General features: G+C 39.5%; 1 protein-coding gene across 1 annotated transcript; it reads right to left on the reverse strand.

Annotated features, from left to right (window-relative positions):
- Window positions 1-7438: 7438 nt before the first annotated feature.
- BNC1 (basonuclin zinc finger protein 1) lies at window positions 7439-23964 on the reverse strand (the record flags this gene model as incomplete). The annotated part of the gene is given in 6 exon segments (XM_080351376.1): window positions 7439-8120; window positions 10152-12079; window positions 13316-13551; window positions 13705-13807; window positions 23888-23898; window positions 23901-23964. Coding segments are annotated over 6 exon segments (3024 nt in total).
- Window positions 23965-24234: the final 270 nt, after the last annotated feature.

Raw genomic sequence — 24234 nt, forward strand, 5'->3', positions numbered from 1 at the left:
AGAGCAAGGAAAAGTTAGATTTTATTTTTCTAAAGCATGGCTGTGTAAATTTTATGCAGGTGTTACCACGTGGCGGAACCAGAATCACCTCCTGTTAGCAATGACAAGGCACGTCTGGCCAGTTCTAACTCCATCCAGAAGAGTGCAGCAGAATATTCCCCTGCTGAACGTGTCCTCACAGGACAGACTCCGAAAATGGCAAAAAAACTGTATCACCCACTCCCTGCAATCACAGCCTGGCATGTAAAACAAAACAAACGCCAGTAGTGACTATTGCTTTTTAGCTCTGAAAACAGAGTAATTTAATTTTATTGCCATTTTGCTGGAAACAAAAAGGCTGATGATGGAAGAAGCGATTGCTTATGATTGCTGAAGGTATTTTTTTAATAAGGAATTAAAAGGTGGGGAAGTATAATGTCATCCAAAAACCACCTTTGCAATAATCTTCCATCGGGACACAAAAAGGGTTTTATAGAAGCGGATGCTTGCATGTTCTGCAATATCACAGCATACCTCCCAGCCTTTAGGAGCTCAGTTACTCTCACCATTTTCTCCTGAGTTCAGAAACTATTATTCTGACTAAGGGATAAAATGCCTTTGCAGATCTTTACTTAAAATTAAACAGAAAGATAAGAGTTATGGCTGGAGTTTTCAGGCAGATCTCCTGAGCTTCTTTGGAACCACCCTGTGCTTGTTCTCCAAATTACAGCCCCCAAGTTTCACTCCGAGCTACTGCTCCTCTCCATTCTTGTTTGTGCAAGATAAGGTTGAGAAAAACCAAAAGGAGCCTGGAGATTTTTGTCAAACTCCAGAGCGGTGAGAAAAATGCAGGTGCTCTCCCCGACCACCTCTCCCCTGGAAAGGGAGGAGATGAAATACCTGAAGAGGCAGGATGGCAAGAGCAGAAGCTCTGGCTGCTCCATCCCGTGTATACAGGGGGTAAGGACATGGGGTTTTGCTAAAGCAGGGGCAGGCAGAGTGCCAGGAAAACGACCTAAGTAGATTATTTCACTTAAAAGGGTTTTTCCTGCATATGACTCAGAAGGCAGAGAGGCCCACGGTCTGTAGGACATCAGTGAAGGCTGGAAGCTCTGCACAGTGACCTTCTGAAGAGACATAAGCCCTCATTTTTGTTGATATTATTAACAAGCCCTACGTTACTGCGCATATGATAGTATTATGCCAGTTGTTCCTTTGCAGCATGCTGTATTCAAGCTGTTTGCAGCCTGAGAAGCCTGCGGATACCTCTCACTTGCACATGGCCTCTCTGTGCTCAGGAATCCCACGTAAGGTTTATATCATCCCACACAGAGGTGCAGATGTCGGCTTCCCAGAGCAGCAATAATGTGTCTCCTCTCCAGTGAGTTATGTTGTTTTCCTAACATCTCCTCTGAAGTCACTCCGGCGGCTCCTGCTTCTTCCACATCTCTACACACCATACGCTCACACATTTTGTTCTCTTTGAGAATTTTTGGCTGGAGATTGAATGTCATAAGGTTTATCTGTCCAGATTTTGAGCTTGCCTAAGCTGGCAGAGCTCACTCACAGTCAGTTTTCTACATCTACACAGGATCTGTCTCATGCAATCTTACCAGCAAAGGTAACACTTTTCATAGCCCTCTTGTTACATTGCCCATGTAGAAATATAGCTGCAAACTAGTCATTTATAGTGGGGATGGGAGCATCAAGATTAGTAAAAATTATTTGTTCTTTCAAATATTCTATTTTGACCTGCTTCACTAAGCTAGCAATTACAAAGCAGTATAAGCAGCCAACATGGGCCTATGTACTCACACATATATCTTATGATTCTTGTTGAGACATGACTCCAATATTATATGCCCCATTCTACTGAATTCATTGAAATCGTTCCCAACTTATATTGCTATAAATGACAGTGGAATTTTGTTTAAGATGAATATGCAGTCCTATGCATATGCAGTTGTACTGTGTATTGATATGTGTGCATAAATTACCTATGCATGGAGTGCGTATATATACTGTCATTCTTATAAATCAGCAGATTCAGATAAGATAAATATTTTTCTAGAAAAGGGCTTATATAATGACTATAATTAAACATAGTAATTTTGGAATGAAAATGAGAACTCAGATTGAAATCTTTTCATCTGCTCAGTTTTACTGCAGTGTAAGTTGCTCAGGACAGACCTCAACAATAACGTGTTACTTGCAACTCAAGAATCCTCTTTTTTTTATGAATTAGGAAGTCATTGCAGTTTCTTATTGTGCCTGAACAAATGTTCGGACCAGCTGTTGGAATTTGAATGGATAAAAAGAAGAGGTGAAAAAAATTCAGGATGGTTCAGTTCATCCTTAGTAGTTGGGTGACTTTGGGCTTTAGGCTTCAATGAGAAGGGCAGGCTGGGCTTCTGGACTTGAGAAATGCTCGTCTGTGGTGGGAGATGCAGACAGGGAATGAGTAGGAAATGTGTTATGCATCTTAAGACACTTACAGTCTGACTCAAAACATTATAAAGTCAACAATAAAGCTTCAAAAGTACTGAATTCCCTCCCCGATATCATCATGACAGCAGAGGCTTGGGCTTTTTCTAGTACATGGCGCTCCTAGGACCTCTTTTCAAGCAGCACATCAACACCCTTTCCCAGAACTGATTTCCAGAGTCCAATCCTGACAGTTTCTCAGACTTGCAAGTACCTGCTAAGTGTAAAGTCTTCAATGATTGCTCTACTTAAATCTGTAAGCTCCCAAAGAGCGGTAGAGGTGGGAACTAACAATAAGAGGACACGTTAGAAAAATCCCTACACTGAATGAACAGAAACTAGAGAAGATTAGTGACCAAAGACTTGAAAATTGAAGCAAAGAATTAGCTCACACTTAAGACATGTTTGGATTTGCCTTAATTTATTGAAAAGAAAAAAAAGTTTCAAAAAATTGTAGAAGGATGCTGATAGACGTTACTCCTTACAATTCAAACTCATGAGAGTTTTGCTAGAGACTTTGGCAAGCACAAATTTGAGAAACTCTTTTAGTACTGAACTTGGGAGTTAAAAACAATTTCTCTGCTTATTGAACACACGCATCTGCAGGCAATAATGGCAAATAATTCAGTTTTACCAGTTTAGGATAGGAGCTTCAGTGACACAATACAAAGGGCTACAAGTGCTTCTGCGAAGCTCTAAACTGGTGCAGAATTAGACAAAGTGCTCACAGAGAGGGAGCGTCACTGCATGTGTTACCTTTCTTTTACCCGTTTATAAAACACACGTGAAAGCTGAAGGGTGCTCACACGGAACAGAGCTTAACAGGGTGACATTTCAACACAACATTTGCAAAGTAGGAACTTGGCATAACCCAAGGAGTGCCAAAAGGCACGGGGAGCCAGGGCTGGGGGAAATCAAAAGCCACTCTGCCTTAGCAACATGCTGGGTGAACTCCTGTGGCAATCTCCCTAGCCAGCAAAACGTACTGAAGTTTTCCAAAAGTCTTCCAAGTAATTCAAAACTGACTTGATCACACTATGCATACTTAATCCAACTTCAAACTTTACCTTTTATATATTGTCTTGCCCTCCCCTCAAATGGGGGGGACTGGCAGTAAATGCTGCTCTGAACAAAACCTGTAGCTTGGCTTTCTCTGCAAAACCTCTTTGATCCAGCTTTCCTCCTCTTATTGCATTGTTGTCTCCTTCCCAAATCAGAGTCAAACCCTCATTTCGGTTTGGAAATGAACACTCGCAGGCTGAATGGAATCCTTATGGGCTCCATCTCAAGCTCTAAAGGTGTTTCTAGTTTAGCTGCATTTCTTAAACCTGTGCTTGCTGATTAATCAGAAGCTGCTTGTGAGAGCTTTTCAAGGAGGACCTGGCACCCTATTTATTATTATTATTATTATTAATAAAAAATCCCTGGACTAAGTCCAAGTAGTTTAGCTGTTTTTTAGGCTCCCTATTCAATGCAGGGCATCAGACAGGTATTTTCAGAGCTTGTTTCTCCACTCTGTTGGGTTTTACAGCATATAACTTCACTAAAGATTCATCAGAAACAACGGCCTCTGGTTTTGCCACAGTTCTTTTCAAAGTACTCAGAAAACCAGAGCTATAAAGACAAAACGGATTTCTGCAAATGCTCCTGTAAGCACTAGGACACTCGTTGTTCCTGAGCGATATAGGCTTTCTAGCAAGAACTATTCAAAATACCTGTATTCTGAGAAATCGGATGCTCAAACGTACAGAGTGGCTACCCCGCAGTGTGCATCTGTGCCTTCTCCTTTGGAGTCACAGAAAGATGACGGGATCTAGTTTTTGAGGCTCTTGTTTTTCTAAGGGGGGAAAAAAAAAAAAGATACAAATAAATAAATGGAGCAACATACTTGGGTAGCAAGGGTGGGCATGTACAGGCCCAGTCCAAACCTCACGCGAAGATTTGAGCTTCCAACTGTACATAGGCGCAGCATCGCAGATGTAAATCTCTCTGGAACTGAGCCTGAGTCAGTGGAAGCTGCTTCAGATTTCCACACCGACCCTGAGAAGCTCAGAAAACTAACAGTACTACTATTCTGAAGTGAGGTTACTTCCTTCGACATCTGTGGGGAATATGTGATACAGGCGGCTGTAAGCATCACACATCTTTAAAACTAACAGGAGATGTTGAGGTTTGGTCCAGCCACATTGTGGTCATTAGGAGGAGGGAGCTACACAAATGCTTCATGAGATACATATGCTCTACCAGGGCTACGAAGGGCTCAGCCCATTCTGATGAATCGCTCATCCCGTCCAGATTTTGAAGAAATAACAAAAGTACTTTTCCAAAAAGTACAAATAGGGCACAAAATATCTCTCTTTGAACACAGTTCTCAGTGAGGTATTTCCCCTCTCTTTAGCTGATGGCATTTAAACTAATCTCTACATTTGCCTACTGCACAAAGAATGCAAAAAAATCAATAACTGGCAACATTTATTACACTATTTCTAATGGCTCGTTAAAATAATGACACTTCCTTATTATGGAATAAGTTAGCACCATTGTCAAAACAGTGCTCTACAGATGGAATGTGTTTTCAGGTTTTTTTAAAAAGAAAAGTTAAGAATGGTAGTTTTTTTCTATCGCAAAAGCCTATTTTTCTGAATCAAGCAGAGGCATTATTATTAGTTTTTATTAACACATACAAAATTATTAGGGTATACAAATGTATTTCCTTTTTGGACATAGTGAAAGCTAAATTAATGGGCATTACAAGATTAGTTTACATCACATTTTGTTTCAAAAAAACACCGTTTATGATTAAACAAATATGTTTATGTATATATATATATATAAAGAGCTTGAAATAGCTGGATAACAAATAATTGATTTATCCTATCAAAAGGCTGGGAGCAGTTGTGTCTCCTCTGATGTGCCCTTAGCTTTCAAACCATGATCTACACTGATATGAGTTCCCATTAAACCAACCAACCAACCCACCCAATGAAAACCAAACACCTCCCAACTCGTCCCCAAAGTCCCAGAACACCAATCCCCCCCCAACCCACAAAAACTCAAAGCAATGGCACAACTTTCCCCAGGCTAATAAGTTTTCCTGACAGCTTCAAGCACAAATGGATTATTTTAAATATCACATAAACCTACTGTAAATTAAAAAAATAGAAATTACTTTACACAATGCATGGAAACCATTTCTAGTGAGCACAAACATTTACAACTGTGTCGTGTTTTTTTTCTTGCATAACCCATACTCACACACAAACCAGTTTTCAAAAGAATTAGTGAAATATTCAGTCCACTTTTGTTTCCTTTATACAATATGAAATGGTTACAATACCATAGGATTTTTTTAGAATAAGTTAAACACCAAGACATATGGCAATAGCATTGTAATATTCTTTCTACATACATATGAAATCCAGAAATTCAGTCTATTTTTATTCAGTCACAAAAATGAATAAAGACTAAGATCCAGTTATACTGGAAAACCAGACTAGTTCTAGAAACCACAAATAAATGTAAGAGCTTTGGTATAATATGTACAGGTTGTGCTGTCGATCTCACGTTTGCATACGAAAATTGACCAACGGATTTTCAACGGGTGAATTAAAGTACAAATAAAAAGAAGGTTACTGTAAGTGTTGCTTTCCTATTTCTTTTTCTTTTTGGAAATGATTCAGTCAAGGAAGATGCACCACAAGTACACACACAGCATTTGTATGATGTGACTACAAATTAAATATTAAAGTGTTTCTTTAAATACAATGCAAGACCAGTCTTCTTAAGTGCATAGAACATAATGCAGAATACTGTTAATTACAGGGACAAGTACAAAGATACTAAACATTTTAACAGATATTAAACAATGCTCTCATAAAGAAGGTGTGAATGAGAAGAAGCATTCTATTGTTACAACAATCAATGTGTTTTTTGCCCCCACCAGTTAAGAGAAACAATAACTGCTGAATCATGGAAGATTTCTACTGCATCCATTTTATCTCTGGCTCTCAAAGGTTGAGAGTTGCACCTTCAAACTGGTAAGCAGTTCTGATATTTGGGTTGGTTTCTTCCCCACCCCCCCACCCCCTTTTTCTTTTTCTTACCATTTTTAACAGAAACGTTTCCTGAAAGTGGAACTCAAAAAGTGCATTTTAAATTAAAGGGTTTACTTCTCCCCCCTGCTATTTTATGGATGCGTTTGCTGTGGTTCAGAAATTTGAGCTTAACCTATTCATTCTTTCTATCGCTACAATTCATAAGAATATCTCACATTTACTCAGGTAACCCTGCCAAACTGGGTAGCCCCTCCTATTGCAAAGCAAATCGTATTAAATTCTAAGAAAGCAAAAATACTGCAATCTTTATTCAAGTGAAATGCCAACTTAAGGAGTAAGGACTGCAGGATTTCCAGAAGACTTGGACTGTATGCAAAGTCTTCCCAAATGTCTATTTTCTCGTTTGGATTTTGGGGTGTAGTAAACCGCAAATACCACGTTCAACTAATACTGCAAGTCAGCTCCAGACTGTGGTCTCAGGAACGAAATGGTAGCCCCAAAACTCTCAAGCCAAGCAGAGGAAACTCACCCCAACTGTTCCTCATTTCAACACAACTTATATTTAACATGTAAACACACGGGACGATGGTTCTCATTGGAAGCTCCTTTTGTTGGCAAGTAATACTTCACAGGTATCAGGAATACTTTAGTTAATGTCTCCGTATTTCCCCCATTTCTAAGATGCTTTCTTTTCCTTACAGAAGCTTTAACTATTTAACATCAAACCGAACAATTCCACAAAAACTACAGCACCGAGCTTTGCTGAATGAAACTGCTGGAGAGCGCACACAGGAGAAAAGAATTTGACCGTGGCTGTTGAGTGGGCTGGAAGTCAAAGGAGTTTCAATAAACTAATGCTAACACATTCCTTAATTGAAATGATTAATTCTTAAAAGAAATAAATAAAGATCAGCATGATCTTACTGTAGGCTAGTTGGTGACCCAGCAAGACTTTTGTGCAGATTAGGGTTTTGACTGTGCCTGTTCCGACTGCGAACAGATGAAAACATGGTGTTGCAACCTGGGACTTTACATTTGTGGAGCTGGCGGAGATGCACAGTTTTGTAATGAGCCCTGAAAGTTCCTTTATTACTATAAGTTTTTTGACATATATGACAAGTTATTGGCAAACTGGAAGGTAAATTTGCAAAGTTTTGATTAGCTTTCTCAAGTAAAGTACAGTCTTGGTAGAGTTCGTCATTGGGCATTAGGCTGGGTCCTTCACAGCTTTCATCACTATCATCCAAGGGCATGGTGCATATTTCACTTCCTCCGTCAGAATCCCAAGAAGAATGAGCACTGCTCTCAGATTTAATGCTGGAAGTAGTGCTTAGATCCAGAACAGCTCCATCATTCAATGGATCGTATCCATAACTCTCAGAACAGGGTTCTCTAATTTTGCTCATTGGAAAAACCAAGCTGCCTGTTCTGTTCATTCCTTTGAAGATTACAGAAGTATGTCCAACATGCTGTTTTAAAGAGACATCTTGACAAAACTCCTTAGCCATGTCTTTCAAGAGGTATGTTGCATTGAAATGGTTGTTGAATTCCAGTGTATCTTTAGTCAGAAGCTTATGATGAAGATTTAGGTTTGAACTATGTCTAGAAGAACAAAGACAAGCTTAGCAAGAAAGTGTTTCACCTCACTTAACAGTTGTTTCATAATGATCATTAACAACGAAAAAAAAATCAATATTTAGTAGCATGCGTGAACTGTATGCTTCTAATTTGACCAACTGCCATGCTGGGAGTACACACAGATGATTTACACATGTGACTGAGTAGCTGAACTTGCCTGCACTGGCATATATCAGAAATAACCCTACAGAAATCAATGTTTCAGATTCTCTCCTGCATTGTGGATAGCTCTCTGCTTCACTAGATCTAGTTCTGGGCCTAAAAGAGCTGGGGGCCAGCTTAAACAGCTTCTTTATACTGAACTGAGATCAGAGAATGGACTGAGGGTGGGAAGAAACAAGATCCTTTCCCAGTGGACAAAGCAGGAAAGGAATGACACCTGAGTCTGCAAAAAATATTTACGGTCTCTTAAGTACCGTAACCAATGCCAGGATGCAGCTGTACACATTGGTACAGAGCTTTTCCTTGGCAGGAATTTCCTTGGACGAAGGAATATTGCATTTTATGCAACTTGCAGTTTATGAATGGGTATCTCTAGAGTCAGTTTAAAACCACCAAAATGCATGAAATCACTACTCCTCATCAAATACTATCAATCAGCTCCCTGGGAACTTCCAGGCTCTGGCTTGGACATTCAGTTTATTGCAAGACAGGGAAAACATTCATTTTTCCCCTTGCCATCACAGTTTCATCCAAACCATGAACTGTTCAAAAGGGCACAGAAGCATTTTGCCCTTGCAGTCACAGCACTCTACGTTAAAGTCTAGAAACTTCTGCAAAGTTATTCCAAATAACTACACAAAGCTTGTAAACTTTGTTGTACATCGGCTTTTTTTCTTTTGATTTTTAAAGAAATCGTCTTCCAAAAGCACCTATGTTAAAACTTATCCCAACTTATTGGTGTGGGAAGGAATTCATGGCATGCGAATGCAGATCTTACTGCTGGCCTTCTTTCCTGTGGCCCATATCACAGTTAGTGGAGAGGAATTCACGTCTGGGAGGACGCGGGCGGCAGAGCAGGGCAGGATGAATCTGTGCAGCTCGGATGCAGTGGCCAGTCCTCAGGGACCGGCCCATTCTCTCTGGACAGCATCAGCTGGCTCCAGCGCTCCCAGCACATTACAGACCATCTAAACCCCATGTTGCTCTGGACTATTATCCAGGCACGCTCGCTGCAGCCAAAAGCTGCTCTAACACTGTTACAAGAAAGTCGGAAAACTGACAACACTCGGTCGCATGTTAACGGGTTTGTCGTCTGTCACTTATGAATGTGGACACATAACTGATGGTCAACAATAAAAGCTTCAGTTCCTGTTTCTCAGCCTATGTGCACAATGGGCTGAAATAATGGTTTATAGCAATGCAACACTGCAGCTAACAGTAAACTGAATGAAGCTCATGAAATAGTTTAGGTATTAGTATGTAATCTCACATAAAAGCGCTACCAATGCGGACACATGGCAGACAGTATAAGTTCAACTAGCACTCCGTAATGTTAATTTTGTACTGACAGAGTCATCTTAAGGGCCTTTTCCCACCAGTCCGTTCAAAATCCTGGAGTAATGAATGCAAGGACAAGGGCAAGTGAAGATTTCCTGAATTGATCTCATTGCTTTTTCATTAAACAACACTGTATACATTAAAATACACATGAAAGTACATATTAAACATATAAGTCCACACATGCATCTACTGGAAAATTGCTCAATTCATACCCTTGTGGCTTTTGCTTTATGTTCTAAAGTATTCTCTCAACTATTGCAGTCTTTATCAGTTATGAAATTTTCATGGCTTTATTTAATACCTCGTGGTCTAGTGGAAAGGAAATGTTTCTTTCAATGAAGTTCACAAAGGTTCTGATAAGTTATCGTACCTGTTATACGAGGATACACAGAAAATCTTTGCAGGCTCCCTTCCTCAAACACTCATTTTAATTTCAAATTAGGCTCCATTGTGATGGTAAAATAAATACAATTTTGTTTATAATTTTCTTACCTGTCTCGACTTCTACGAGAAGGGAAAGCAGCATTACAGCCCTCAACCGTGCAAATATGCATTTCTTTGAGATGTACATTTTTAAAATGCATTTTTACACTGTAAGGGTTTTTAAAAGTCTTCATACAGATGTCACAATGAAAGCGGCTTTCTTCCTTCTGAATCCCTAGTGCATGTTGACTGACATGATCCATATCTTTAGAGTCTTCAAAACAAGGAATGGCAGCACCCCTGTTTGACAAAGTGCTGAAAAAGCCCCCGGTCAGCAAGTGGTGTTGCAATTCAGGGCAGTCATTTTTAGGAATCCTGCGTTTTGACTGCTCTTTAATATACATGGGGGGTTCAGTCATTAGTTTTATAACATCATTGTGGTGGTGTTTTGGATCTTCATATATAATGTCATGGGAAACTATTTTTAATGGTTCGTTTTCTTCTGGTTTAACCTCTTTCTCACAGTGGTGCAATTCATTGTCAGAGATATCCTTGATGTATTTGTTATTTGGCGCAAAGACAGATTCAAAATACTTTGGGCCCTCTACCCCAGAGACAGATTTCCACGAATTACCTGAATGGGGGTGCTTTTCCACCCTGTCGGTCAACCGCTTCTCTATCTTATGCTCACAGGTCTCAAGCTCTCCATCGCTTACCACTTGCAGACGTGTGTCATCTTCAGAACTGGCAACATCACTACCTTCATTAGGTGTCTCAACAGCTTCTTTCTCTATCTTAATAGGCATACTTGACTTACGAGATTTCTTCTTGGGTAGCATGTCAAATGGCAATTCATTTGAAATAAGCTGCTCTGGTATCGAGGAAGAAACAAGAGGCAGAGAAGGAAGAGTACCTGGAGTATTGGCAAGCTCAGCTGGTGTGACTGGACTACGGTAAAAAGGAAGAACGGGCTGGACTGTCTTCAGGTTTGGAAAGAGGACACCGTTCTGTCCAATACTGGGGAATCCAGCGTGAGCCTTTGAATCTGTACAAGAGCTGGCGTAGCTGGTAATAGTTCTGCTATCCGGAGTTAAAATTGCAAATTCTGTCCTTTTACAATCTCCCGGTCCAGCAATGGTCAAACCGTTTCTTAGATCTTTATCCCTGTTATTTCTGTTCATTGGCATATGGAGTCTGGGGTTAGGATTCGCACTGTGACGATTTCGACTTCGCAACGAGCTAAATACCATATTGCAGCCCTCAATTGTGCATTTGTGCTTTATCTTCAGATGAACAGCGTTGTAATGTATTTTTAAAGTACCTTTGTCATAAAATGTCTTTTCACATGCAGTGCAGAAAACACGCCCTTTCCTTGGCCCAGTGCCATTTTTTTCAACAGATTTCATTTTGTTTTCTGGAGATAGTGCCGTCATTTCAAGCTTTGCTGCTGTATTATGTGAACTGGAATCACTTAAAAGGGCATCATCTTCTGTTTTAGTCGTGACATCTGGACCATTTATGCTCCTCTCATTTTCAACTTGAAATGGTGCAGAACCAGAAGCAAAGAAGCTGCTTTCAGAAAATGGTATCTGAACATCTTGTTTAGTTTCATTGCTGTGGTCTTGACCTTGCTCAATCAAATGTCTTTCTGGTGGTGAACCTATCAAAGGTGGAGGCACTGGACTGAAGAACTGAAACGGCAGCATGAAAGCCATGTTATTTACAATATTCTCAAAGGGATGAATGTTGGTGGGACTCATTTTGTCCAAGGAAGCAGAAAAGTTAGGACTGTGTTGATTGCAGCTCTCAATGAATGCCCTAATATCCAAATTGGCAGTTGGCGGTGGAATGATAATAGATTGCCCTTCTTTCTCTTGAATTGCCATTAACTCTACAATGGACTTGGTTTCTCCAAAACGAAGAAACTGTTGCAAAGTAGCCAGTTCTTCTTCAGTGGTCATGATGCTCCAGTGATCCAGCACCTTTCCTGAAGCATCCTAAAGCAAAAAATATTGCAGTGAGTCAGCCATCAGTTCGGGCAAACAAAAACCCTCCCCCCAAATCTCATTTTTTCAGGGACTAAAATTTATTCTCTAGCAAAATGATAAAACCATTCTACTTAATGAGAGATTAATGCCAATTCTGTGATACTTTCTTCCAAATATTACCGCATCGGTGATATTATTTCTTTCTGAACTGACAGGAATACTTTCCAAGAAAGTCTTTTTTTTCCACAAAAATTAAGACACGTCATTTGAACAACAGTTAGTACCGTGTAAGTACAGACAGCAGAGATGGAACAATCAGACCCAGATTTAGCTCCTCATTTAAGTTAAGTATTCTTTCATTGCAAGTTTAATAATCTTCCAAGCAACTAAGATCAGAGAACAAATGAACCTGTATTGATCTATTGCCAGTGTTCACAGAGCACAGCTGTAATTACACTAGAGTGTTGGAGTTCTTTCAAACTCTAGCTATGCCTAACTTTTCCCAATAACTACAATAAATATTTTATCACAGAACATGTATTTGATGGCCTACTGAGATTTTTCACAGTGCATGTAAGAGTTTCTAAGATGATGAAGAACGTAACATGATAAATTTTTTATGTAGTAGAGGTTCAAGGTAATTGATTCCATATTTTTAATCCTAACACTAAAAAGCAAGATTATCAAGACCATTAAATATTGATTCATGTCATAATGTAAGATCATAATGTTACTTTACATAAAAGGTAACTTCCACAGTAGCCAGGACTAACACCAGTGTAAGTACGCAGGGCCAAATTCATACTTGATGCAGCTCCAGTAAGGTCAGTAGCACCGCACCAGAGATGAATATTGCCCCTGGTGTTTAAAATGATGGCAAGTTTATTTGCCAATGTATTATTCTACTCAATAAAAGTAAACTCGCTGTTTAAATAATACTAGAGCAAATTCTGAAGCCTTTACTTTGATATATTCCCAGTAACTTTTTCTTTTTATCTTGGCTTACCTTTTGTTGATAAATTTGAGTAAAGCAGGAAGATTTCAGTTAAGTCAGATTAAAAAGAGAGTGATGAGCAAACATCCACCCTGTCTTTTCTGGTGCTAAGCTTGTACAAGTCTATTGCTGCCTTTCAGAGGTACCACGCTGCTCATGCATTGTGTGAACCACTGGTAAGATTAAGCTAGAAAACATTACGAAATACTACTTAGCTATCATATTTATATTAAAAAAGCCCCTCTAAATACCTGTAGCACATATCCACGTATATAATCCTGCAGAGTCCAATCCAGAGCATGGAGAATCTGTATCACTTCTTCCTGCTTCAGAACACTGAAAAGTCGATCCAGCAGGATTTTAAGGCGCACGGGAATGGCTTGGGTTCCATACAACATGAGGCTACTGATATCAAAGACAACATTGGATTGAACTATTTCTACCTGGCTTGATGGGTAGAGGTTGGGAATCCTTAATTTGCTCAGGGCTGAAAATAAAATCACAAAATGTAAATAAACTTGAGTAACAAGAGACAGATAAAACAGAATGTAACTAATACTGGGGCGGTGTGACACAAAAAGCATGCTATAGTGAGGTAGCTCCTAAAAGGTTTTATATAGATTGTAAGAACAAATATTACCATGTGCTACCCATCCATGCCGGCATTGGTCACATTGTCGCTGATTTATTTTCCCAGGTTTGAAACACTGACAACTACAGTTCAGCAGAGTGCATCGGATGGCCTGGAATTCAATAGAAAGGATTATAGGTTATATATAAGCACTATCTAGAGTGTGCAGATTATACATGTATGATACACCCGTAAAACCCGCAAGAAGACAGAGATAACATACCTATCAACGTGCACTGTAAGTAATGCAGGAAATCCCAAGTTATGCAAGACTAGCTCTGCTTTAAAGAGAATCAGTCACCAGCCACAACACTAGAATATTATGGAAGCAAAATATTTAATGACATACATAGCAGCACTTCTCTGCATTTATTTAGGCTGAAGCACCTTTATAACAATAATAAGCTGTTCTTGTGCGTTCACTTAAGCTATGATCTTCTTGTAAGATCACTTTTTTTCAGCAAGGTTTGAAAACAAAGACATACAGATGAAAGTCGCACTCTCTTGAAGTCCTGCTGGAACTCTATACTGCAATCAAGGGAGCTGGAATGAGCGGTGTGTTAGCTCTGCATGGATGTCATCCCTTACATCAGTAGTATCCACACAGAACACATGTATCCTGTCAAAGATACAGGAGTTCACTAACACTCCTCAGTAACAAAGATTACCAAAAAGTTCTCCAGCTCCTCTAGAGCAGTCACATTTTGTAAGGGAAATGCTTTGAAGATAATGGACAAAATACAGCACCCAAACAGAGAACAAGCAGTCGCACGGTTCTATGTGCACATCACGACTCTCCCCAAGGTCATCTATAACGCAGATCAAATTAGCATTGAGATATTCCTCAGCAACAGAGTAATATAAACTTGCTTCCTGGAATACCTGCTTTCTGCTGCATGTGCCCATCTGCGGTAAGAGAGAACACAGACAGACAATGCTGAAGTCCCAGTTACAGCTCCATAGGGATTGCTATAGAGCCAAGTATTTGTAGGATTCTGTATTGCTTAGATCTGACACTGAGACTAGTTCCTGGATAAATAGAATATTTATTAAGGGAGAGAAAGTGGATAAATTAATGTGCAGAAAGTCTGAACTGGAATTAAAAAAAAATTAGATTATGCAACTGTGGTTTTAAAATAAAATGGTTTACATTTTAAAGCACAGAGAGGCAGATATGAAATAAGACAAAGTTATGCCCACTACGGGCTGCTACTCTTGCTTCCAGGTTCTTAGGCAAAATGGGGACTTCCATTACTTATTAATAACCATAGAAAAGCAAGACAAGACTTGAAGAAAAAGGTAACATCTTCTCAATGGAGGCATCCCCACATTGGCACTTTCGGAAAACATACCAAGAAGCAAGTTTTTGGACAATCAGGCTAAGAGAGACGGACACAGGAAAGATTTAAAATGAAAAGGACATGAAAGGTAATTTCACTGTGGGTTGCAATGGGGATTTCTTTAGGCTTGAAGAATTTGACTGACTCGGGGCACAAGAGGACAGTACGCACAACAGTCTAGTACAAACAAGCACGTGTGTTTGGGTGCCTGGTGCTTTGCATTACTGCATTTAGACTAAGATTTAAAAACCTCAGTAGCTGGCTTATCAAGGAGTTAGCTCACACAGCCCCAAACGCCGTGACTTGATACTGAGATCCATTTTTGTTTGAAGGATCGGAACAAATGGCAATGGCTACTGAAATCTCTCAATCACTTTGCCTTTAATCTTTCAAAGGAGCCATTGCAAAATACTGCGAATTCTTGAGAAAAGCTCTGTGCTCCCCGTAAAGTCGTAAAATGCACATCAATACCCTACGCAGTGTGAATGGCTTCACTTTATTAGAGGATATATTTTCACTTAGATGCTAAAATACTTCCATATAACAACAAAAAGCCATAAATTTTTTATGGAAACGTTGGGGAAAAGAGGTGTTGTTGGCTGATAATTCATTTCTATTGCAAGATATCAAACAATAACGCAGTTGAAGTCATCTGCCTTTGTACATACATAGTATTCTGTGCATTGCACAGATTGAAGCCCTTCCACAGGCAGCCCTGCTAGGGTTGGTAAGCTGCAGTGCATTCCATGAATGCACCTTTCGCAGTCCCTCCAGACAGATATTACAAAATTGTACTTCCTTTTTCTGCAAGAAGTAACAGAAATATGCACAAGGAAAGAAGCTGTCACGATGATAAGTTAATTGAGATTTCAAACATTTTTTTAGTTCCTTTTCCTTTGGACACGTTCCACAAACCACTGACCTTTAAAGCTATTTTTTTTCTTCCTAATTTGCGCACTTGGACAAGAAAGAGATACCACATAAAATTTTGCGTTTCATAATGCAAAGACCTTTGTGTAAGATTTTTCTTTCATATGGTACATGCATTTATTTTGCCTTCTTGTATGTGTATAAGACTGCCTATGTAAAAACCAGAAGAGGACATTTTGGTTTACATATATGAAAGGTGCTATCAGAAAAGGAGGAGGGTTCCCCTTTTATTCTAACTATGGAATTGATCCCCTCTCAAGTCAAAAATGACTTTAAAATTGCTCGTAAGATTCCCTGAGAAGAAATGAATGTGAATTTCAGGTTGGCAGCATTTTCCCTTCACTTGTGCTTGTCAGAATCTGTGTCTCCCAAAACTTTTCTGCCAAGATCTGTGTTAATACAGTCACAGAGAATTTATAACATGGCAAAACTAACTTGGAAAATAAGCAGTGAGTCACAACTTTAAATCTTCATTCGTTGTTCAACTTAAAAAGGCACTTGTAAAAGATGTACTTTATCTCCCCAATTAACTTATATCAGAGATTAATGAAGAGAAAGTTAGCAAAACTTCATGAGATTAATTTGATTGTCTTTTCCTTGTTAATCCTACTATGCTTAATATGCCTATTCTAAGGCGCTGTAATTATATCAAGTCTTTTAATGAGCTTTATTTTCCCAACAAGTGGAATATACACACAGTTTCATTCTACAGAACAAAGGAATAACTTTCTATATTGCGTACATGTAAAGCTTCAAAAACGTAATTAAAGGATTGGAAATGTAGACGGAAATTAAAGTGGAAATTTTTAGAAGCGCAACCCTTTCATTCAGGTCTATTATTTAGGTTTATTTTCCAGAAGCATAAGGCAGATGTTTAAAAAAGTAAACCTCATGCTATCATCAAGGATCTTGTTATTGCTTTCCCATCACTCTCTCCCTCACAAATGGATCTTCCCAAATCCATTATAAGCAACTTTCTTCATTTTTTAAAAAAATAGAGTTGAAAATTCTGATCAACATTTTCTGTGGTTTTATCAGCATGACTATGGGAACCTGAACATTGGATTTTTAACACCAATGATTCCTCATTATGAGAGATACAGATTAACCATTAAACTGGTCACTGAAAAACATCTACCTACTAACTGCTGGAAAAGAAATCTTCACATCTGTTGCCTGAGTTCCAGGACTGTTCACATCTTTTTTTTATTGCCAGATATTGATGTGGCTTCGATTACGCTTCAAAAGTTACTGAATGTTTCTTCGCAGCCTTCACAGCTGAAGAAAAGCACAAGCCAATGGGACAAGTTCATTCTGATTCTGGGTATATAATCAGGCTTCTTTTCCCAAAGGAAGCCTGAGATCACTTGCGCTCTCCTGAAGCCTCCTGGGACCTCTGCTGGCTCGCAAGTTTAAAACAAATGCAGCAAGAGAAGAAGGATGGGATAAACGTACCAAATCTCAGTCAGTGTTAAGTGGATTCTGGTTTGACAGCACTTTGGCTTGAGAAATAAATTAAAAAGTAAGTAAATATTGAAGAGCCTGTCAAGGCGGAGTTAGAGATCTCTGCTCAGCCTAGAAAGCCACTCTGGCTCTGCGAGAGCTGCAAGCGCGGGCACCAGTAACCTGGAAGAGCAAGTCCCAGATCACCCAGGTGCTGTTGAGCATCAGTAACGCACAGGTCAGCAGCCTCACTTGTTCCATCGCACAAAGAGCATGAGAGCTCGGCTGCTCCACAGATTGATGCCAAAACGTTGTGTTACAGGTACATCATTTGCAAGCAGGGATTAGAAATTCCTAACAGTTTAAAATGCAAGTTTCATGAAGAAATAGGAGTGCATGAAAAAAAAAAAAGTGAGAGAAACTTTTACTAGATGAAACAAAACATATAGCTTTTCACGTCCTTTATTGAGGGCTTCTAGGAACAAGCCGTATCTCCTATGGCCACCTCGCCTTCATTTCCCAGAAAAAGTAATCCTGCTGAACATACATAACCCTCCAAGCCACGTGCCCCGGTGAGCAGGTATTCTATACCAAAGAATTGGGACATGTCCCATTTCTGCAGAACAGACTTGCAGTGGCTCCACATTGTGGAGGAAGAGGCAAGAGCATCTAATTTGCAAAGCGTTATGACTTTTTTGTCTGCCAACCAGCTAAAATATGAGTAGTAGAGTACAGGTAACAATTTTATCACATATTAAGAAAAATCCACAGAAATTAAGCTTTTTGTTTTGTAGAAATAAAATTAAACATGAGACATGTCTGGTTATCTGGAAATATTTTCTTGCTTGCATCTTGTAAAAGATTTGCAAGGGATGTAAAGGGATGGATACATTAACCACCTCTTAAACTAAAAGTATCATCCACAGCTAAATCAAAGGCCAAATCCAAATCTGTGTGCATCTTTTATAAAGAAAAGAGTAACTATACATGAGCGTGAAGTTGCCTTCCTGAGCAGTTTGTTTCTTTCCTGTTTTCATTGTCATCCACTGCATTGCTGGCAGTTGCAAAGTTTAAATAAGTTTTCCTTTTTCATCATGCACTTACACTTGATTACTTCTGCATTTGAATCCTTTGAACAACTATTGAAAAAGGAGAGACAAATGTAAAAAACTCCTTATCATAAGCATCTCTGTCAATGCCGTATTTTTCCACATCACGCAATGAGCTTTGTCCATTTTTTTGTCAGACAACTTTTGCCACTTCCCCATGGGATATATTACACTGATAAATAACACCATCTGCCAGTTTTGTCAGGATTTAAAACAAGTTCTCCATTTCCAATTTGCCCACCTTACTTTCACTGTCTTACAGCCCATTTGTGCCTGTGTCACACTGATAATATTTCTTCTTTTCGGCTATCCCATGGTATTCTCAGAGTTCCACCCTGTCCCCTCTGCAGTACAGATTTAGCCCTTGTGGCTGTTCCTCCTAAGCACAGGCTTCAGTTTTTGATTCTCTGCTGAGCTCCCTGCACTTATTGGAACTGAAATATATTCCAGTGTATTCCAGGTACAATCACAAAAGGTGGTGTGCTGCTCCGGTCGGTGTAAGTACTTGTTAATGATACAGCCCAACAACTAAGCCTAAACTGCATGCTGACATTATATCTGTTAAGAGTTTAGAATAAGCATCTTTTATCTCTGTTCCTTGAAAGCGTCAATCTATTCCAACTTTAGTAGGGCTACGAATCCCACCCGCCTGTAGAAGAGCTGGGAGGACACACAGGGATGGAGAAAAGGGAGACGATGACCCAGCAGCGACATGCGCGCGGGTCTGATGGCAAAGCCAAGCTGAGTTAGTCCGCACAAAGTAGACCTGGCCCATGCAACAACTCGCACGTGCTCAGCTCAGTATTGCGGTGTTTCCTTCTGGCACGTGTTTAAGGTTCTCAGCTGAGGTCAAAGCTGAGATTACAAAGGTGACTACACACCGCTGATGTATATCACATACACTACCTGCCCCTCACAGCCTTCTCCTGCAAAAAAAGGGGGTCCCACTCATGTACATGGGTGCCTACTCCAGTACACTTGTTTCTTGCAGGTTCTATTGCTTCTATACTAAAGTTTTAAAATACTATAAGACTAAAATAAATAATTATATAAATTATTAAAAGAAGGAAAAGGTCCTTATAACATTCCTAGCTATACTGGACTGAATGCTGCACATGCTATTTCCACAGTTTTATCCCACAAAACATGTTTCTTATGAAGTAACAGCTGCCTTTAACACAGTTATTTAATAAACATAGTAAGTAACAACAAACGTCTTTCATGAGAAGCAAACAAGTCTTACAGTTTGTTTTATCTAGAAGTCTGATATCTTCCCTCTTTTGAGCTTTTAATTAAGTTACACGCGGATGTGACAGAGTAAACATCTCCGACCAAATAGCTCCAACCTTCTCCATTAACAGACATGTTTAAAATGCCAGCCCTCGATGATTCACTTGACAAACTGCTTATTAGTAAAATAATTTAGCGAAATTCTTGCCTCCTGCATGAGAGACCAACCGAGAGAGAGATGAGAAGGATGGAGATGGGTCACAACTTGCCTTTTCCAGTGCCACTGAGCACAAAGGTGCGCGCACAACTCAGCTCTCAAATCCACGATGGCTCCTCAAAAACCAGGCTGGTTTTCATGCATGTACACCCCTACCAAGCTGGGGAGGTGCAAGGATCTTTAAAAAACCCAGAAAAAAAGCTTTTGTTTCAGACCAAACATGGATTTAGGAGCAGAATTTAACACTTGTTGTGCTGAAAGTGCTGGTTGATGCTGATACCACTCGAGTCCCGCTCACTCCTCTGTGGGGAAATTATATTATGACTTTTACTTGTAGAAGAACACGAAGGCCTCAAGTTGAATACGTTTTCTAGATAAGACCACAGAATCCATCCCATTAATTATCTGGATCCTTATGTACATGTTCATATTGTTTATTTGGGGTCAGATACCAAAACCTGACCTCCTTTTAAACAGCCACAGCCTGAGAACACACGTAAACAGAGTATTTACAACCCAGATCCTGCAGCAAGTTGCATTACCCCATTATCCTCTCCCTCAGTGGGGCTGAACAAAGCCAGTTTTGGCCCAGAATGTGACCAAATGTCTCTTTTGTGGGTGCAGATGGGCACCTTGAGCTGAAAATGTTTAATTGTCTAAGAACTGACTAAAATATCCTCAAAACCAGCCAAAAAGTGAGGGAGCGCAGTGAAAAAGCTCAGTAAAATGGAATGAAAATCAGGTAATACCTTCACAGGATGACACCACCCAAGCAAAGCAATCGTGCTTGTGGACTTAAAAACCAGTTTTGGCTGGCTACTGAATTGGGGACCAGGAGTCCATGTGTCACCACTTTGCTAAGAAGTTTTTTAAGTGAGAACAGTTGAGGGTGAGGAGCTGAGATAAGGGACTAAAGTAGAGACTCTCAGCCCAGTTTGGGCTCGGCTTGGCAGTGGGGTGAGGGAGCCGCTGCTGAGAGCGGCAGCACGCTGCAAGGCCAGGCTTTAATCCCGGCATAACTTGTGGGATGAAAATCACTCCTCATGCATGTCACTTACCCTAAAGGGCCCCTTAGGGCAACTCTCGTTAATGGCACTGTCAAAATAATTATAAAGAGCAAAGAATGTGTGTGTGTGTGTGTGTGTGTGTGTGTGTGAGTGCACACTCAGGCTGCTGCTCTTCAAACACAAAGCACTGGACAGTAAAACTTAATTTTGCTGTTAAACCAATGTGCTTGTAGATACATTGGCTGACACTGCAATTAATCTCACTTGTTAACAACAGGTGTGTGCTGACAGACAGCTTGGTCAAGCTCAGGAACGCCTTTAGATCCTCCTTTACCGTTTGGTTTGGAAAAGAAAACAAGAAATACAAATTGAGGTACGAAAAATGTCACATTATCATTATCTTACAGTTGTTATTTACTTTTGACTCTGAAATAGTCGATGCTACATTTCCCATGGCCTACCTGTCCTGACCTGGGCAGGTCAGAAACCCGCACATTTTGCTGAGTATTAAGCAGTACCTGTCACAAAGTATTGAAGTAACTTCCCTTTTAAATAAATGTACAGGAAAAAATGATTCTTATTAGTGCATTTCAAAAATGAATAACAGATTGCTACACATTGATGAGAAAAACTGCTCAGGCTTTGGGGATGAAGATAAGTCACTAGATAGAAATGGTGTGAAACTTCTTATGATAAAGCACTAGATCTAGCAAATAAATCACACACATATGATTTATCCATATTGACATTCTACACATAACACGTTAAATGCTGAAGCTACAGACCTATCAATGAAGTTTAATTAACTATTTAACTCCAAGCCCTATATTAGCAAGAAATAAGTGTTAAAAACACAAACGCACAAGTAGCAGAGAAATGATGAATATTAGGATAAAGCAATTGTGAGCCCTTTAAAATGGGTCTTTATCTAGTTTATTAAATGTTGCATGTGCGCGATGTGGGTTAGTTTCAAGTTTTTCAGCTCCTCACACGCACACTTTATATTTTTCCTTTTTTCCTGTTCACAGAGTGAAGATCAAACAATAAACCAAAAATACCAGCGCTCTGAAATATCGAGCGTTACACAATTTCATTTAACGCAATTTCATAAAGTTTAAGCCCAAATAGTATTTGTACACATACACACGATACTATCTATGGTGCTACAGTTACGCAATATTTTACGCAACAGTGGAGCTCCATTGGTAATTTCACAATTTATAACTTGGTATTCCTTTTTATTGAACACAGGTGAGGGCATTTTTAAGTGGCTTTCAGAGATAGGTTACTTTCAAATGAAAAAGTACCCATTTCTCATTAATAATCAGCTATATTTGAAATTTGAAGTCAAATGTTTGTATTTCACTCTTTTCTCTATTTGTTTAAACAAACAATCCTACCATGGTTTGAAAGCGTGGAATGAAAATGTCAGTGTTCTTCATTCGAAAATGACTGAAGTCTGTTAGAAATTTTCACTTCTCCTCATTCTCTCAATGATCTATTTTTTGAGTGAGAATATTGACATTTGAGTCCCTATGCAGATTTTATTTTAGACAGCAGTTAGCAACAAAATAATAAGAAATAAAAAGGGGACAGGTGGTGACGCTGTAAAAGTTCAACTGCAGCATCTACGAGGACACAACCCGGGTGCCCAGCACATCGGAGCTGGGAGAGCTCCCGCACCACTGAAGCCACGAAGGGGCAGAGATGACCCAGAGGGTCCCTTCATTTGGTGGATGTTTTCCTGGAATAATGAATTCAAGATCTATACCTCAATTTGAGCTCAAATCTGGATGAAAAGAGTTTCCTAAATGCCAAATCATACAAAAAGTGCTTTAAAAGTATGTATATGCAGCAAAAACTGTCATCTGACATAAAACGGGAACATTTCTTATCAGAGGTGTACTTACTATTACCATAATGAAGTCTTTATTACTGAAAACAAACTAAATTACTGGCTAGTTGGATTGGAAATGCAGTGACATGCTCAATGTTGCACGAACAGATTCTATAAGAGTATCACGAGCAAGCATGGAAACTGGACGTCCAGGCATTGGTATCAAAGGGCCAAACCTCGTTGCAGCCCAAGCAATGAGAATTTCCTCTCTGTTACAGTAAAGCCCATGAAGTGGCCCAACATTTGTAGTAATTTTTCCTGTTTCTGTGAAGATTTGGCTGTCCTGCAGGTTTGAATATGTTTTCAGACACCATTATTGTCAGGGTTCTGAACAGATGGTAGATGATTCGGTAGTTCAAATAATAAACACAACAATTACTTTTAAAAAAAATCCATCAAGCAGAAATCAATGTCTTAAGTAAAACAAAAATATTTTCTCTATAACATAAGATTAGTTACTTTTTACATATTCACCTATTGTTAAAATACAAGTCTGATTAACTGCAAACTACTAAAAACTCTGGAGTCTAATTCAAACAGAAATGCACAATTGCGCTGATTATACAGGAAACTTAGTGTTATCCACATAATGGTAAATAGATCTAACGGAATATACATGATGCGTTCTTTGAAATCTGTATTTTTTCCCTGTTCTGTAGCAGAAGAAATTGCAAAGGTATTCTTCAGTGTATATTGTTCTAATCACTAGAACAAAGAAATCCAACAGGCACCGTTGTTAGCAGTTAAAAATCATGCCAGTCTTACTTTGCACCATGACCTGGAGTGAGTCTCCCCACCTCCCACTCCAGCACTGAGAGCTGAGCCACTATTTCAGTATTTTAAAACCAAAGTGCAGAACAGAGACTCTTTTCTAACGTAACGCTTGCATATTTTTTAGCAAACTGCAGTAAACAGAACTGTGTTTTCCAAAAGGACGTTAAAAATAGAAGCACATGAGCTTTTCCCACCTAGAATTGTATCCTTACAATTAAAGACTATTAGCTGGCATCCCTTTTAACCGTCAAACTCAGACAGTGGCAGCTCTACAGCCACAAAGAGCAGCAGTAAATGAGAAGAACATGTTACTACACTGCATTTGAGAAAGTTTGGCTCCAAGCTATGCACTGATTAATATCAGATCTCCTTCTTTACTTGCCTCTTGACAATCTTGTCACATCTGGCTGACAAATCCTTACAAGCTTATCCAAACCAAGGCAGCCCAGATCATGCTCCGGGAGTAGCTGGAAGGAAGCGGCAACACCAGCCATGCACTGATGTGCCATCATGAAACTAATGAAGCTGACTTCACTTGCAGGCTGCAGGAACACGAAGAAACACAACATGCCCCAAGGTTTTGCAACACGGC

The sequence above is a fragment of the Nesoenas mayeri genome (assembly GCF_963082525.1).
Source record: "Nesoenas mayeri genome assembly, chromosome: 11".
Taxonomy (NCBI): Eukaryota; Metazoa; Chordata; class Aves; order Columbiformes; family Columbidae; genus Nesoenas; species Nesoenas mayeri.